The sequence below is a fragment of the Mesoplodon bidens genome (assembly GCF_964165515.1).
Source record: "Mesoplodon bidens genome assembly, chromosome: 1".
In the NCBI taxonomy this organism is placed as follows: domain Eukaryota; kingdom Metazoa; phylum Chordata; class Mammalia; order Artiodactyla; family Ziphiidae; genus Mesoplodon; species Mesoplodon bidens.
Window position 1 is genome coordinate 16,716,680 of NC_138176.1, and position 18,328 is coordinate 16,735,007.

Here is an 18,328-nt window from a genome sequence, read left to right on the forward strand (position 1 = left end):
ACAAACTAGAATCTCCCTGAATTGGGATGACATGTTGCCTGTACACTATACAACAAGCTTAAATATTTTTAATTAAAAAAAAACCCTGCTTTCTGTATGTTTCCTACAAGTTACAAAGTCATTACTAAGACGATAAATACAGGGGACCTGCATGCTCTTTCCCATCCGCTCTCTCCCAGGCACACACTTGTGCCATTTGGCCGCCAGGACATGTGTATTGATCATTGATTCCCTTGGAGCATCTGGCAGGGATGAGATGCTTTGGATTGCTGTTATTGTGCATTCCTGACTCCAACATGCTCTTGAGTTGGAAAGGAGACCAGGAATGAGATCACTGAGTAATAAGAAACCTTAAGTGTTTGCCCTTGAACAAGAGACAAAAATTATCCAGTTGGGATTAGATTTCAAGAATGTTGAACTTGAAGGCAAATATTTATCTCCTGGTGTTAAGAAAGGAAAAGATGTAACACCTTCGACCTTGACTGTAGGGTGGTGTCTGCATTTGAAAACTGGGTTTTTCATTAAACCGGAAGCATGGTGAGTTTCTCATTGTTCCTTCCCTGGAATTATGCAAATAGTTTTTAGCACATGCACAGCAGCAGCTGACCTGGCGTTCTACTCAGTGTTCACCGTAATATCCCATTGGATTCTGAGAGTCTGTCCCTCTTGGGTCTAACTTCCTAAAGAGACCCCTTAAAAATCCCTTTCAGAGTGTAAGTATTTGGAAAGAAAATGGCCTAGAATCATATGGTATTTTGCAACCTAGTTCATCCTCTCCCTGTGTCATAGTACTCAAGGTAAATTTACATGTAATTAACATTTCTTTTACCTACATAGCAACCTTGCAAACTAGGCAGAAGCAACACTTTTCTACCCTCTTAACATTATAGAACATACAAGTCTTTTCAGACAGTACATAGGTTTGGGGGAAATAAGCAGTCGGGTCCCAATACATCCAAACATGCTGAAAGTTCAGTACAGCATTTAACCTAACAGATTTCTCAAACATCCACCTTTTACATTCCTGATGTTGCACATACCGAAACTGGGGCAGCCTAATAACGTGTCTAAAATGGGCCAACAAGACCTAACGAGACCCCAGGAACCAGGATCATTTTCTAGTCCACAATTTCAAATTATCACCCCGAGTGAGTTATTGTTGTGCAAGGGATAGTCTTCAAAGATCCCTTGGATCTTACCTGGGTAGTTAGCTGCTGTACTCCCTCATGAGAATTCATGGAAGAAGGAAAAAAAAATCAATACTTATTATTATTTATTTATTTATTTATTTATTAATTATTATTTTTTTGTGGTACGCGGGCCTCTCACTGTTGTGGACTCTTCCGTTGCAGAGCACAGGCTCTGGACGCGCAGGCTCAGCGGCCAAGGCTCACGGGCCCAGCCACTCCGTGGCATGTGGGATCTTCCCGGACCGGGGCACGAACCCGTGTCCCCTGCATCGGCAGGTGGACTCTCAACCACTGTGCCACCAGGGAAGCCCAATGCTTATTATTTTTAAGCTGTCCAAGTTACCAAGGAAATTTCCAGTCTTTCTAACCCTTGACATGTAGCAGGATGTAGGGGGAAGGGAGAATGGACTTCATCAAAAACCCTGGATTGAACACTAGCTCTGTAACTTAGAAAGCTTTTCTTCGTCCATAAATAGGCATAAGAGTAATAGGGTACCCCCGAAGCATTGGGTGGATTAAACAGGAAGGTGCTTCACAAACGTTCAACTACAAAACAAATGCAAAAGATATTATTAACAATAAAAATAATGGATAAGAAATGTTTAAGCTCGGTCATGAGAGGAAAAGTGAAATCTTTTAGTAGCCACAGAAGTCCTCAACCTTCCAATTCCTATTCTTTTTTGATCCTTGCCAGTGGGCCTTAGCCCTAACTGGAAGAAGCCACTTTTGAAGCTTCATGACAAAGACTTGTGCAGAGTGATCCAGGGAGTGCCAGCCGTTGCCTGCTGATTTTGAGTCTATTTTGGAATTAAATATGAGGACTATTTGCATTTCATCCACGTCTCTCCATCAGTTCATCCACGTCTCTCTAACAGAAAGACGAGGATGAAAGGAGAATTGGAAATTGCTCAATGACACTCTGGAGATACTGGAATAATGGATACCTGATGGGATTAAAGTACAGAGCTTTTACTGAGAGCCCATTTTATTAAAAAAAAAATCATTCACTTCACAGAGGTTAGAAAACACTTTGGGAATCTATTTGGTAAAGCGCTCTTAATTTGATTCTTCTTATTTAATTCCTTCAAATTCCTCTCGGATTAAAATTGTAATAAGAGGCAAAAACCACTTTGGATAAATGTTTGGCAGCACTCAGTCTGAACATAAACGTATGCAGTGAACTTGACGTATATTGTCTACTTTTATGTATATGTACCACTGAAATGTGTATATAATTCACCAAAAGACATGGGCAGGAAATTTCACAGCAACACAGTTCAAAACAGTCAACATTTAAAAACTACCAAAATGTCCATCAGGAGTGGAATGGATAAATAAGATGTAGTATAATTACACAAAGGAATACTATAGAATCATGAGACATGGTGAAGTACCAGTACACACAGGATCATGAATAATTCTCATGGTGTTGAGTAAGAGAGGCCAGACATATCTGCTCCCTATTATGTAAACTTCAAAGACAGGTAAAAGTTAGAAGTCAGCATAGTGATTAGCAGTCAGTGACTGGAAGAAGACATGAAAGGGCTTCTGGGTACAGATAATGTTCTCTTACTCGGTTTGGGTGCTAGTTACAAGTTCTGTTGCATTTATGACAATTCACTGAACTAGAAATTTATAATTTGTGCATTTTTTCCAGTGTATGTTCTACTTCAGTAAAGAAGTTTACTTAAAAGAAAAAAAATTGGGCTTCCCTGGTGGCGCAGTGGTTGAGAGTCCGCCTGCCGATGCAGGGGACACGGGTTCGTGCCCCGGTCCGGGAAGATCCCACATGCCGCGGAGCAGCTGGGCCCATGAGCCATGGCCGCTGAGCCTGCGTGTCCGGAGCCTGTGCTCCGCAACGGGAGAGGCCACAACAGTGAGAGCCCTGCGTACCGCAAAAAAAAAGAAAAAAGAAATAAAAAAAAAATTAAGGTGTACCTCTTTCCTACTCCAAAGAAAGGAAAAAAAAAAAAGTGCATTCAGGACTTCCTGCCTACCTGGTAAGGGAGGACATTGTGATATAATATGTAAAATGCATGGCATTTTTTGTGACAAAGAAAGAAAGCCAAATTGTAGAACAGACTGTAACAACAATTACCTTGGTCAGGGAATACCAAGTCTAGCTAACACCCAAGGAAATTCAACCCCAAATCCTTGGGTCCCTGGTTACCCTCTACACTATGTTGTATTCCTTAATAACTTTTGGAAGAGACTAATGAGATGTTATCCATGCTACTTAATCAATTCCTGGTTTCAAGGAAGTACATTTAATACCTGTGAGACATGACATGACTTAACTGGATTTGAAAATGACTGGCAGGCTGGAGCTGCCAGGGTTGCTTTACAAGGATTTAGGATCACATTGTCCCATACCACGAAGACCACCTATGTCAAGAAATAACATTTGGGAGAGTTGTTTTTAAAGGACTTGGTGTTATTTTTAGTGGTTTTGGTTTTTTGTTCTGTTTTATAACATTTGATCGATCACACCGTTTGAATAGTTGGGGGTGGGAGGGATCGTGAAAGTAAAATTTTTGTTAAGGTCTTAAAAAATCATCTAGTCTTCTTTGAGCCTTAGCAAACTGTAAAATATGAAGACCTTAATTTGGTACAATAAACCTTTATTTGTATTCTTTTTTTTTTTTTTGCGGTACGCGGGCCTCTCACTGTTGTGGCCTCTCCCGTTGCGGAGCACAGGCTCCGAACACACAGCCCCAGTGGCCATGGCTCACGGGCCCAGCCGCTCCACAGCATGTGGGATCTTCCCAGACCGGGGCACGAACCCGTGTCCCCTGCATCGGCATGTGGACTCTCAACCACTGCGCCACCAGGGTAGCCCTATTTGTATTCTTTAAAAAAAAAGGAAGTTGAAAGATGATACTGTAAAGTCATAGGAAATATGCCTTTTTAGGGCAGATCCCAGCAAGGGTCTCCCCTCATGAATGGAGCTGGAGGGAGACTGGAGGACCTGGTGCTTCTGAGTACAGTCTGGAGTTGGACAGACTGGGGTTTAGACCACAGTTCCATTCCTTGCTAACTGAGTAAACTTGGGTGATTTCTTGATGTCCCTAAGCTTTAATTTCCTCATCTGTTAAATGGACATAATACCCCCATCACAGGGTTGTAGGGAGAGTCAGATGGAATATGGTTTCTAAGGTGCTTAGTGTAGTATCTGGAAACAGGTAAATACTGAAATGACAGCTGGGGCTCAGAAGTTCATCCTTTAGTTCTCTTTTGGCCATAATTGTGCAGGAGATGGTTGCTCAGCATCTAGAGATTTGGGGATAAGCGCTTCTGTTGGCCTATTAATTTACCCGACATTTCTAGAGAACTTGCTCTATGGAAAGCAAGAGAGATCCTAGAGCTATGATGACACATGTGTGGCCCACGTCTTTAAAGGGATGTTTTGGGCTTCCCTGGTGGCGCAGTGGTTGAGAGTCCGTCTGCCGATGCAGGGGACACAGGTTCGTGCCCCTGTCCGGGAAGATCCCACATGCCACAGAGCGGCTGGGCCCATGAGCCATGGCTGCTGAGCCTGCGTGTCCGGAGCCTGTGCTTCGCAACAGAAGGGACCACAACAGTGAGAGGCCCGCATACCGCAAAAATAATAATAATAATAATAAAGGGATGTATAGTCTAACGTGAACAAGACGGAGCAAGCTCACCTGCACTTACTGGTACCAGATACTTACTTTGGTGTGAACTGAACTTGCCTTTGGTTATTTAATTTTCATAACAATCCTATGTGGCAGGTTTTCTTGTGCCAGTTTTTACAGTTGAAGAAATAAGTCCAGAAAAGTGCCCAAGGCCACACCATTTGCAAGGTCAGAATGCAGACCCTGGGTTCTCTTGATTCCAAAGCCCGTCTCTTTCTACTCCATGTTGGGCAGTGGGATGGGGCAGCCAGCCCAGCCATAATGTAACTGAAAGTGGGGTCCGGCTGCTCGCCTCTCAAAAGCCAATAAAGAGGCCAGGTTGGTGGAAAGAACAGTTTGTTTTATTTTGGATGCTGGCAACCGGGGAGGGTGGACGCCTGTCCAAAGGCCAACTCTCTGTCAAGCTCTGACAGTCATCTTGAAATTGGGCATCGGTGGTGAACCAGCATCATCTTGATTGTTTCAGGTACAGTTAATCTTCAGTTTCAGGTTCCGTTTGTTTCCGTTTCTTTGAGGCCAATTCTCGGAATTGTGGCAGCTTATGCCATGGCTGCAGCCTGGTCATCGTGTAGTTCACTTCTTCCACCTGGCGGGGGTTTCAGTATCTATAAGACAGCTCGCAGGATACAGCTCAGAATATTGTCTATAGCCCTTAAGGAGGACCTAAAGGTCCTCGACTGTGTTTAATGACTAAACTATTATTATTTGGTCTCCTTTGACTGTTTTCCTTTGTTTCTGCGTTTTCTCACTTCTCTGATTAAACTTATTCTTTGGCTAAAGTTTTTCCACAGACGAAAGGCAGGCTGAGGACATGGGGGAGAGGGCAAGGACCATATCGTCCTTCTCCATTTCAGTAACGTTAGAGGCAAAGTTAAATGTGTGCGACAGCCCAAGCCCAGAGCTGTGGGAGCACAGGAGAGGAGAGGTTAGTTGCAAATGTAGATATCCATGTATTTCAGATTTATGTTTTGCCTTCAGTGTAGTTATTTGCTCTGCCTTGAAATTTGGCAAACTATTCAAAATACATGTTAACAAAACGTCTCAATCATTTTGACCATCTTTTTATATCATACAGGATATTTCTATTTATTTTTCTAGTTGCCTAAGATTTCTGAAACAAGAGAAGTATTGTAGCCATGATGTGGTGATATCAGTACAAGAGAATCGAACTTGTGTCCGAAGACCTGGGATGTTTCCTAGTTCTGACACTTAGCTGTGTGAACTTGGTTTTGGTGCAGCAAGTCATTTGGCCTCTGAGCCTCGGTTTGATCACCATAAAACATGAAGGATGATGTCACCTGCTTCAAAAGTTCAGAGAAAACTCCAGTTAAATATTGTGCATGAAAGCACACAGCCAAAAAACCAGCCTGAGAGATTCCAAGTAGCGACACTGAGGTTAATGGCGTAGCCCAGGTTTTCGTTTCAGTGTCTCATGTGGTCCCCAGCAAGTTACTTAATCTCTCTGCAGCTCCATTTCTCTTGTTGTACAAGAGAATAGTGATTCCTCTGAAGAAAGAGAAATACTGATTAGATTAGCAAATTAGGCAATTGTTTTCTAATCCCTTTGAAAATGTTCGAGTCTACGTGGGCCTCTCACTGTTGTGGCCTCTCCCCTTGTGGAGCACAGGCTCCGGACGCGCAGGCTCAGTGGCCATGGCTCACGGGCCCAGCCGCTCCACGGCGTGTGGGATCTTCCCGGACCGGGGCACGAACCCGTGTCCCCTGCATCGCAGGCGGACTCTCAACCACTGCGCCACCAGGGAAGCCTGAAAATGTTCAAGTCTTTAGACAACTGCTAACAGTACAATATTGCACACATATATCTAGCTTTCTTTATATGCAGATATATTTTGTTCTGCAAAAAAAAAAGTCTTTATTTTTCAACAGCTTTCCAAAGGAATCTGGACCCCCCCCGCAAAAGGAATGAATGCATGCACACCCTGATGTGTCCTTGTGAACAGTGCACAGGAAAGTTGCTCTTGTCTTCCGGTCAGGTCTTTCCCCCACTCACTACTGTTTTCTTTCTTTTAATTGTCCTGTCTCTTTATTAAAGAATAGTTTATGTACCATAAAATACAGTTTATTTTTATTACATTTAAACAGCTGTGCAGCCGTCACCACAGTGCAGTTTTACAGCTTTTCCATCACCTCATTTTGACTTTGTAGTCAACGCTGCTCCCAATCTTATTCCCATCCCCATTTCCAGCAACCACCAATCTACTTTGTATCTCTTTCCTTTTGCCTTTTCTAGAAATTTCATAGAAATGGAATCAATATGTAGTCTTTCGTGTCTGGCTTCTTAACATCGTGTTGTTGAGGGTCATCTATGTTGTATGTATCAGCAGTTTGTTCCTTTTATTTAAAAGCAGTAACTTTGCAGTATTGCATTATTTGAATGCTCCACATTTTGTTTATCTGTTCACTAGCTGAGAGTCATTTGGATTATTTCCAGTTTGGGGCTATTTTTGGAGAACACTGCTGTGAACTTTTGCGTCTAAGTCTTTGTGTGGACATAAGTTACCATTTCTTTTAGTTCGAAACCTAGGAGTGGAAGTGCTGGGTTGCATGGTATATTTATGTTCAACTTTTTGAGAAACTGCTAAAGAGGTTTCCAAAGTAGCTATACCACTCTCCTACTGCCATATAAATTTTAGGATTGGCTTGTCAATGTACAAATAATCTGACTGGGATTTTGGTAAAGATTATACTGACTCTATTGATCACTTTAAAGAGACCAGTTAGGTCTTTCAGGAGTGCACACATCTACAGATAATGTTTACCTAGCACCGTTAAACTGCAAAGACTGCTTAAAAATTTTTTGCCTTTCACTCCTTGGAAGGAGATGCAATAGCAGTAACCATCTGCCAAAAGCCAGTATGCAGTTACACCGGGATGTTGCAGCCTTTTTTATTCTTTTATATTTTGAGCTGGTCAGAGGGAACCAGAGCGCTGGAATGCCATTGCGTATTTCTCTCTGCACCGTTCTGTGCATCTTCTCTGGGGAAGACCAGCCGCCGCCCCTCCCCCTGGTGTTTGGAGCAGGGGCTGCGGTTGGGGCTATAGAGTCGGTGAAGTGGCAGGGCTGCAGGATGCTCTTCTCTGTGCAGACTGGCTGTGCACAGACTTGTGGGGAGTGCTGTGGGCTTTGTGCAGGCTGCCTGGGCAGACTGATTTATTCACCTTTGCCCAGGATCCACACTTTGGGCCAAGGCACACCCTCACCATCCTGCCTAAACAGGATGCTGCGTCAGGAAAAAAAAAAACCTCCCAGAACAGGGGAGTGGTAGCTTCAGGATCAAGCTGGTCCAGTCACACTGGAAACATCTCCCACTCCAAGGGAAAAAAACAACAAATGCAGAAAAGGCTGAGTCGGCCCTCACACCGCATTTCTACAGGAGCAAAATGGGAACTAGCGTGATTCTGCCTCTCCCTCGCCACCCATGCACCTGCCACGGAAGCAACATCCTTGTTCCTCCCTTTGGCTTCCTCATCTACTGTCAGGTTTCCCCAGTTCACAATGATCTGCCTGGACTTAGGTCAGTGCTTACAAAATAAAACAAAAGCAGCTTATTTCGGGGCCCCACCCCAGGGCCATTGAACCCATTTTTAAAAGGCTCTTGGGTGTTGCTTATGTGCAGAAAAGTTAGAAAACCCCTGACCTAGGCCAACACACTAACCTCCAAGCGTTTGCATGTCCTTAGTCTGAAAGCACCATCAACCAGACCCATGTTGGCGAGAGTCTCAGGGACAGAAATGCAACTTGTTTATTCCTTTGGGTGTTCTGAGCACCATCTCTGAATCAAGTTAGATTTTTAAAGTGAGACTGCAAACCTAGACCTTGATAGTTTAACTTCCCCAGTGAGAATGATTTCATTCAACGACCTTTCAGTGCTACACCCTCAGTTTTTCTCAAGGGTCTGTGTAAGAAACAACGACTTGGATGTTTCCAGCCATCATCGAAATTAGTGTGGAAGTTGTTTTGCTGCTCCAGAACTGAGGTCCCCCTATGCGAATTCCTCTGGTGCTTTTTGGAGGCAGTTTACGCAAGCGGAGGCCTGGAGTCAGGCGGCCTGGACTCACAGCCCAGCTCTGCTTTTTGGAAGCCTTGGGAGCTTTGGAGAAATTGTTCACTTTGAGCTTTCATTTTTTTGCTTGCAGAACACAATTGTAAAATAGCACCTACCTCACAAGGCTGTCCGAGAGCTGTCACTCAGAGCCCTCGGTACCATGCCTGGAACAGAGCAAGACCCTACCGAACCTCAGCCTGCTGCGACTGTTACTAATTTAGAATCAGGAAACCTCGCCTCTCTAGTGACAATTGTATGTGACCATTTTTTTCACACAGTGAGACTTTCGTGGCCCATTTTCCCTTTTGTCCTCACCGACTGAGAAGCTCGGATCCCAACAAACATGTTTGCCTGAGTGTGGAGCCTTTTGATTTTTTTTTTCCTCTGAGGTTTTTGTTCCATTGTTTTCAGGTCACAGCCTTCTCTGATAAGCATCTGGAAGTCCTTTTTGGAAGGAGGCTTGGCATAAGCTATAAATTGCCGAAGGCTGACCTCAAGGGCCATGTTTCATATCTCCTGGGCAGTATCAGGAGTAAGGCACTCCAAGAGAAAAGGGGTAAAGAGAAACTGAAAAGGGCAGTTAGCCATTCCGGAGTTAAGCAGATTATCTGTCCAAGGACGGGGTCTATAATTACAGTTCTGTTTTCTACTCCCAGTGGCCTGTTACACTGGCACAGGGCTTAGGGCGTCAGAACTCCTCCTGGCTGTCAGACACTATGGAGTCTTTGGTTAAATTCCATTCCCTGCCATCAAGAATGTCCTTTCTCTACCTAGATTACTTTTCTGTTAACACTGCCATGTGAGCTTGTAGAGGGACAGGATTTGACACAGAATCATAGAATTTTACAGCCGGATGGGACTTGAAATTGTCTAGTCCAGCCCTTCACTTTTTACAGAGGAGGGTCCTGGGCCTTGGAGAGGGTAAGTAGTGATATAATTGAGGTCCCATGAGTAAGAATTAAAGAAATAATACCCCAGTCTCCTGATTCTGAATCTTGTAACCCTTTCCCTGCACCCCGTGTCCACAAGGAATTCAGGGCTCCTTTCTCCTGCTTTATAGCAGGTGGTATTTCCCCAGATGGTATTCTCGCCTGTATGATAAAGTTTATACTTCAAGTTAGAGATGAACTAAATAGGAATAATAACCACAGAAGTGTGACTTAATCAGCACCATTAAAGGCAAGTGATTTTTAGCACTTTGAATGTGTATGCAGGTGCTTTTATAAAACTCAACTAAATAAACAAGTCGTTTATGGTCCATAGAGTTTAATGCCAGCCAGAATGTGGACTTTTTAACGTGTGCATTTTGAATATGTGAAAATAAGTAAGGTTGTAATTTTCTAAATAGCAGGGTACAAAGATGGACGGAAAATGGTGATGACAGGGCTGTAGTGAGCCCCAGAGGTACATCTGGCCTCTCGGGCTGAGGCACAGCTGGTGTTCCAGGGTGTGGCCCTGGGGACAGGTACCCGGTAACCACTGCTTATGAAGTCACCTGTCACAGCAGAGCCCACAGTGCTTCAAAAGTTTGCAATCAGGGGACTTCCCTGGTGGCGCAGAAGATAAGAATCCGCCTGCCAATGCAGGGGACAAGGGTTCGATCCCTGGTCCGGGAAGATCCCACATGCTGCGCGGAGCAACTAAACCCATGCACCACAACTACTGAGCCTGCGCTCTAGAGCCCACGAGCCACAACTACTGAAGTTAGTTGGCCTCGCGCCTAGAGCCCATGCTCTGCAACAAAGAGAAGCCACCACAATGAGAAGCGTGTGCACCGCAACAAAGAGTAGCCAGCCCCCTGCTCACCGCAACTAGAGAAAGCCCGCGTGCAGCAACGAAGACCCAAAGCAGCCAAAAATAAATAAAATTAAATCTTAAAAAAAAAAAAGTTTGCAATCAGTAGCCTCCTCTCCACAGTGAATCGTGTGTTCCTCATCTGTTCGTAGATGGATGCTGTTTAGTCTCATTTTGCTTATGATCTGAAATACTTTTCCTTCTTCTAAAAATGACTCTAATTTAAATGCTTTGGATTCAGCTACATCCAGTTTTTTGGGTTAGTTTGCATATAGCCCCGTCTGTGTTCAGCTCTGATACCTTTCCTGGCCCTGTGCACAGGGCTTGTCTGTGAACCATCATGGGTGCCTGTGTTAAGAAGAAGTGAAACAGACGGGGTGGCTCATACATGCAAAGGAGGGGCTCCCCTATCCTGAGCACATGACCCTGTGCCCCCCGCCCCCCAGGTCTGCACTGCTGCACAAACAGAAAGACTTTTAAACGGCTGTGCAACTGCCCTTTGATTCTGGCTCACTGTATCTCTTGACGTGCTCAGCATCGTGGGATGAAGCAAGTGCACGGGTCAAGACCGATGCCCCTGGCGTTATGCTGGCGGTGTTTCTCAGCTGTGGTTTTGCTCACGATTTACAGAGCAGACCCCTGCCACAGGAGCGCTTGACAAATCTTCCGTCCATCTTGTATGACAGCTCATGTAACACAGTGACTCTCCTTTGCCTGTCCTTGGGAAAGGGCGGCAGCATCCAGAGAGCCTTTTGTCAGCATCCCAGACCGCACTAACAAGCCTTTCTGTGGATGGCCCTAGAACCATCTCTGTGCAAAGGATTATTATGTTGTTATTCCTATTATTATTGTATGCAGTACATCATAACATTTTCAAAATGTCATTTGATCATTCACCCTAGTGTCACTGTGAGGTAGATACAGCAGTGGGGGTACTGTATGGTTATTAGTTATGGTGCTAGTTAGGAACATGTGCTCCAGAGCCAGACTACCTGGGTTTGCAGCCTGGCCCTACCACTTTCTAGCTGTGTGACCAGGAACAAGTTTACTAAATCTCTGCAAGCCTCAGCTTCCTCATCTATAAAGTAGGGAATAATAACCTTAGGAGGTTATTGGGAAACAAATGACTGAATGTTTATGAAGTATGTAGAACAGTGACTGACACAGAATAATCATAAGAATGTTCACTTTTACTGTTATGGTCACCATCAACTTCATCATCTCTGCTTTGCAGTAGAGTTTCCAAGAGTTTGTGATTTGCCCAAGATCACGTTGGGTGTTATGACTCCAAGAGACAATGGACTTTTTTCCTCTTAGTCTTTTATTTCTTTATTACACAGTAACATAAAAATGAATTCTTGTAAAAGATCAAAACAATACAGAAACATATAAAGGAAATTGTTAGGTTCCCACCCTGCTCCTTCCTCTTGCCCCACAAGGAACCACAGAAAACTAACTGGTGTGCATTCTCCCTACCTTCTCTCCGTGCAGGGCACACACATAAAATCAATATACATATATATATATATATATATATATATATATATGTGTGTGTGTGTGTGTGTGTCCTCTCTGGTATAAATAATAGTAATAGTGCCTGACTTATAGGGCTGGATGTTGGGGGGCAGAGGGTGAGGGCAGGCAATATACTAGCCCTCTCATCAGCTCCATGAGTTAAGTGCTATTATTCTACCCATTTTACAGCTGTGGAAGTGAAGGTTAGGGAGATTGTCACCTTTACAGGACCACATAGTGCTGAAACTGGATTTGAATCCAGCCAGACTTACCCCAGTATCTCCACACTTTTGACCACTACTATATGTGGCCGTATCACAGGCATTATTTTTCCACTTGATTTTTTTCTCTTAGTAGTGTTTGTTTGAACTCTTTCCATATAAATACATATACGTTTGCTTCTTTCTTTTAATGGCTACATGAGTCAATATTTTATTTCACTACTTTCTTATTTAGGTTGCTTCTGTTTCCTTGTTCTTTGCTGTTATAAGTAATTCAAAACTGAATATCCTTAATACATACACTTTTGGGCACATGTGTGAGAATTTCTATAGAATGGCTTTTACAAGTGAAATTGTTCATCAGGGAGTAGTATGTACATATACATTAAATTTCAATAAATAGTGCTTTCCAAAAAGAATTTTGCTCATCAACAGTGTGTGAGAATGCCTGTTTCCTCACATTAGTCTTCTTCTTATCTTTGCCAATTTGTTGAAGAAAGACACTCTTTTTCTAAATTGTGTTCCCCTGATTCCTGGTGGGGTTGAGCTGATTATTTGGGGGGTGATCTACCTTTCCTCTGGAAATTGCCTTTTGCCCATATTGCCATTTATTTTTCATTGTAGATGCTCTTTATAAATTCTGGATAATAATCTTTTCTCTGAAATGCATGACAGATATTTTACCCCTGTCTGTAACTTTGTTTTATGTCTAGAGATTGTGTGTGCATGTGTGTATGTGTGCAGGCACACGTACACAGTCAATATTTATCTTTATTGTTTCTAGGCTTTGCCTTGCTTAGGAAAGCCTTCCCAAGTTTGTTAAAACAGTCTCCTACATATTCTTCGAATATTTCTATGATTTTGTTTCAACTTTTAACTTAGTACCTTTCTAGAATTTGTTTTTGTGTAGGTTGTGAGTTAGGAATCTAGATTTAACTTTCTCTAAGTGTAAAACTCATCGTTCTCACCGTTAATTGAATAACCCATTTCTTTCAACTCATTTGAAGCACCACCTTTATCATAATTCTCTTGTTGTATGTATGGCTGTGCACCTGGTTCCTCTCTTCTGTCCCACTGATTTATTTTCTATCCCTGCACCAATATTAGAACACTTTAATTATTTTAGCCTTAGAATAACTTTTTATTCGGGAAAGGAAAAACCCCTTTCACTGCCACTCTCTTTTCCAAAGCAGTTTTTATATTTTTATGCATTTTTTTTCTTCCATGTGAACTTTTAAAATCAGCTTGTCAAGTTCTATAAAAGAAACTCCTGTGTGTATTTTGACTGAGAATATATTGCATTAATAGGTTCATTTTGGATTATTTGGCATCTTTACTATATTTACTTTTCCCATCCACAAGTACCATGTGTCTCTATTTCTTTCATGCCCATCAGTTAAGATCCTTATGTAGATCTTTCATCGAAGGGTTTATTTGTTGCTATTACAAATAGGGACCTGTTTTCCCATCACCTGGACTTAATTTGTATTACTAATGAATAGGAAAACTATTGGTTTTTATATATTAATTTTTTTATCTAGCTACTTGACTGAACTCTTTCATTAGTGACCTTTATACTGATTTCTTTTTCTTGATCTATCACATAGGCTAGGACTAAAGAAAAACGCTGGTGAAAGTGTACGTCTCTGCCTTGTTCTTATCTTTAATTAGAATGCTTCTAATACTGCACCACTAAATATGGTAGATACACTTGATCAGCTTGAAGAAATTTCTTTCTATTTCTAGCTTACTGAGGGCGTGTGCTTTTCACTGCAGACTACACCAGATTCCCTTCAAGGGGCCTTAATTCTGTCCCCGACATTTTCCTTGAGAATTCAGAGATTGTCCAAATGCCTGGGACCTCCCAGCATTGATATCCCAGCTGACCCAACAGTTTAGAACTGAGTAATATTTTCTCTTCCTCCTTTCACTCACATTGGACCCTAGATGGCCGAAGAGAAAGGGCTACTTTGTGTGAACATTTCCTATACTCCCCTCACATGCCCCCCCATCCCACCCCCACTGCCGAAAAAATAAATAAATAATGCTGTGTGGATAAGAGCAAAATTCCACTTCTGGAATTTTCTGGTAGGCACCACTGAAAAGGTTTCATTCCTGGCTTCTACTTGTAAATAACTTCCATTTTTTTTTCCCACTGGGTTATCTTGAGTAGCTGACCACCACCTCACACTCTAGTAGCTAACTGGTTTCATAGTTTCTGCAGGAGGGTGTGAGAAAGGAATCACTACCTGACCTCTGATTTCCTGTTGAGATTTCACACAGGCACAGGGTGAAGTCACTTCTAACTCTGGACTCTCAGCAGTGCCTTGTGCACAGTTAATGCAAAAGAAATGTTTTTATGGTCGATTGATGAAATGATTTAATTGCAGAGTACATCTGATAATTTTTGGGTGGTGAGACTTTTTGCTAAGATGTGGACGAAAGGATTTTGCTTTGTTGGGCATGCATTTGGAGCATGACTCTAAAGGGACTTGGCACCTGTCTACAGATTTGTCCCTGTGTCCAGTGACATTTTGCTTTGGGGAAATCAACACCCACTGTGGTGGCATCTGTCATATTTAAGAATGTGAAATGCCCAGGAATAATGCAGAGCCACCTCAGTAAAATGCCTTCTTCAGAAAACAATTAAAATGAGACTTTGGCAAAAGATTGTTATAAGCAGCAGAGAAGAGAGTTGGGGCTCCTTCCGAGATAAAAAGCAGCATAGGATGTCTTTTACTATGGTTTTTCTCATCTTGATGTAAGCTGGGTAGATTATATTATTTTCAGACTGTTTAGCTAGGAAAGCAAGAACCTGCTAAATAGGATCCTTTCTTTTTATTGCTTTAGTACAAACCAACACTGGCCTCCAACATCAATTTGGATGTTAATGTTTTTGAGGTGGGCTTGTTTGGGAGGTGGAGTGGACTCATCTCAGGCACATGCTGTATAACTGGCAACCGTCCAGGAGAGCCCAAGCTGAGAGACAACTGGATGCCAGAAACCCCAAGAGGCAGGGCCAACCTCACGTGGCAGGCACAAGTAGCTGGTCTTTGAACCCCTCCCAGATCCAGTGGGATCAGCTTCAGCTTCTAGGGCTGTTGGTATAGGAAGTTTGGTCAATTGGACAATTATTTTTCCTGCCTTAGCTGCTTGTCTTTTCCTCCAAATTCCCACATCCAGAAAAGAGGCTGGGAGCAGTGACCAGTCATAGACTAAAATATTTCGTACCTCTTCTCTTGCAGGCAGGTGACAAACATTACCACCCTAGCTGTGCACGATGCAGCAGATGCAACCAGATGTTCACAGAAGGAGAGGAAATGTATCTTCAAGGTAAGGTGGACTCAAGAATCCAGTAAGTTCTACCCACCTGGGGAAAGAAAACCTTGCTATGTTTGTTTTTAGAGAAGGAGGCATGTCTTTAGCTGCAAGGCTATGTGGATCCAGAATGAATGTAGCCAAATGTTACCTCATCAGTTAGTATTAATCAGCCAAGCAATTGACATCCTGGCAGTGAGCCCCTGAGACTGTTAACAGAGGAGTGTGTTGCTTCTGGATGAATGAATTGGACTTGATGTTCCAGGCTGTGGAGGTTAGACAAGGGTGAAAATCAGCGCCCCCTCCTCCCACCCAGCCCCCAGGAATATGCTTGGGAAACAAAAGACCAAAAGAGGGAAAGCATTTCTAGAAATGTTACACATTGGATGGCTACTTTGTCTTTTCTCACTTCACTGTCCTGGGGGAAGGATTTGGGGGGGGCCTCCCAGGCTGCTCTTATCCAGGCTTTCAGGAAGAAGAAAACCTCATATTTGGTGAATTGCATCACAGATGTACTTCATCGCATTAAGAGGACATAGCTGTCATAGTGTAAGAGAGAGGGACAGAGAGTGAGAGAACACACCCAAAGTCCCTGACAGAGAAATTGAGAAGTTTCTGATGCCAAGGAAGGGCTCATGACCAGAGGGCCATTCAATTTTTTTTTTAATGAAAATAATTTTGAGAAATTTTCCCAGTGTACAGCTCTGATTAGCTTTTGTCTCCTCTAAAATACTGAAGCTTCTCAGAGAGCTTTAGGGGAGGATTCTCCTCCAAACAGCACGATCTGTGCAAGCATTTTACTATTTTTAGTGGGAAAAAGAGTCATTAAATAGACAAGGGCTTATCAGTAAAATTAGCAAGAACCACGAGAGCTGTTGCTTATTCAGTTTCGCTAATTACTGGGTCTCATCGGCCTTTACATGTCATTTCTTCATCTGTCTCTGCATGTAACACTATGTGTAGTTTTAATGAATGGTTTGCTTTGCTCTCAATTTTTGTTTTTATGCAACTAAGAAAAGTCTCTGGAAATGATTCTTGAGTATTAGAGCAAAGCTTTGGCTACTCTCCCCTTAAAAATGCTAGCTGTGGGCTTCCCTGGTGGCGCAGTGGTTGAGAGTCCGCCTGCCGATGCAGGGGACACGAGTTCGTGCCCCTGGCCGGGAAGATCCCACATGCCACGGAGCGGCTGGGCCCATGAGCCATGGCCGCTGAGCCTGCACATCCAGAGCCTGTGCTCCGCAATGGGAGAGGCCACAACAGTGAGAGGCCCGCGTACCGCAAAAAAAAAAAAAATGCTAGTTGTATGAGAAATTGACAACCTAAACATCCTCTTAGCTTTAGAAGGATCTCTCTGAAAAATTTTGATTAAAGATCTCACTGAATTTTAAAGGGCCCAATAAGGGCAAGTGAGAAGCACCAAATCCGTGGTCTCACGTGTGCTTTATATGATGCATTTCCCCTGAGGACAGGCTGTGAATCCATGAGAGCAGTAGGCAGGTGTCAGTTTACATTTTCAGCATGGAGCAGATTTATTCTTCAGTTGGTCTCCAGGCTCTGTTTTAGATCTAAGTGTGTCCATTACAGCACTCACAAGCAAAGTCCCAAGAGTGCATGTCACCCCTGTGTCTGCTGAGAACCGAGACTCGGGGTTCTGTCTGGGTGCAGCTTTGCACGTTCACAGGGTTCTGGACGCTGAATAGAGAGGGTGATTTCAGGCTGTGCATGAGTGCAGCACATTCGTACTACAAATAAACCACTCTGTTAGTTTGGGCTACGTTCAGAATTTGGGGATTGTTGTAAATCTCTCCTGGAGTTGGGCTTCTGTGTTCTTTGCCTGCCCTCTTGGCATATCCTTGAAGAATGAGCAGTTTCATCTTCCCCAGCATGAGACGTTCTCTCTGGCTCACATTCCCTACGTGTCTGACCTCTGGAGAACAGTGTGACACCATGTGCACACCCAGGATTCTGGGCCAGAACGCCCACTCAGTAGAACCTCCACAGTGCACGCAGCTCCTGGACCCAGCCCTGACCCCCGGCCCTTGGCTCTCCATATTAAGACGCTTTCCTGTGCTTTGTAGCCAGCCTCAGAGTAAATGCTAGTGCTGAATGGACTATGTGTCTGCCTGGTTTGGGTTTGTTCGATTTTTTTTTTTTTTTTTTTGGCCCTGGGTTAAGCAAGATAGAAATTACTGCTAAATAGGGATTAAAGTATTATTCTGATATAAAATGCATTTTCCCTGTCATTAATTTAATAGTATTTTAGTTCAGTGGTGTAAAAGAATTCGAGAGTTATTTTAATTTGATACTTTTCAAGTACACGCAGATTGCTGCTTGAAGAGAGAAAGATTTCAACAATGAAATGTAGAAAGTCTAATATTCATACTGAGATTCTTATTAAGTTTATATCATTTACTTACTGCTTTCCACTTAGTAACTTTTTCATATTTTTTTAACTTTTTATTTTATGTTGGAGTGTAGTTGATTAACAATGTTGTGTTAGTTTCAGGTGTACAACAAAGTGATTCAGTTATACATATACGTGTATCTATTCTTTTTCAAATTCTTTT

The 18,328-nt window shown here is 42.9% G+C and overlaps 1 protein-coding gene across 1 annotated transcript in view; it reads left to right on the plus strand.

The window, feature by feature from the left end:
* Positions 1-18,328, plus strand: part of ABLIM1 (actin binding LIM protein 1) — a 186,393-nt gene that overhangs the window by 115,281 nt on the left and 52,784 nt on the right. The window contains exon 7 of the mRNA XM_081228323.1: positions 15,689-15,776. Within this exon, the coding sequence (XP_081084449.1) occupies positions 15,689-15,776 (88 nt within the window). The remainder of the gene's footprint in view (positions 1-15,688; positions 15,777-18,328) is intronic.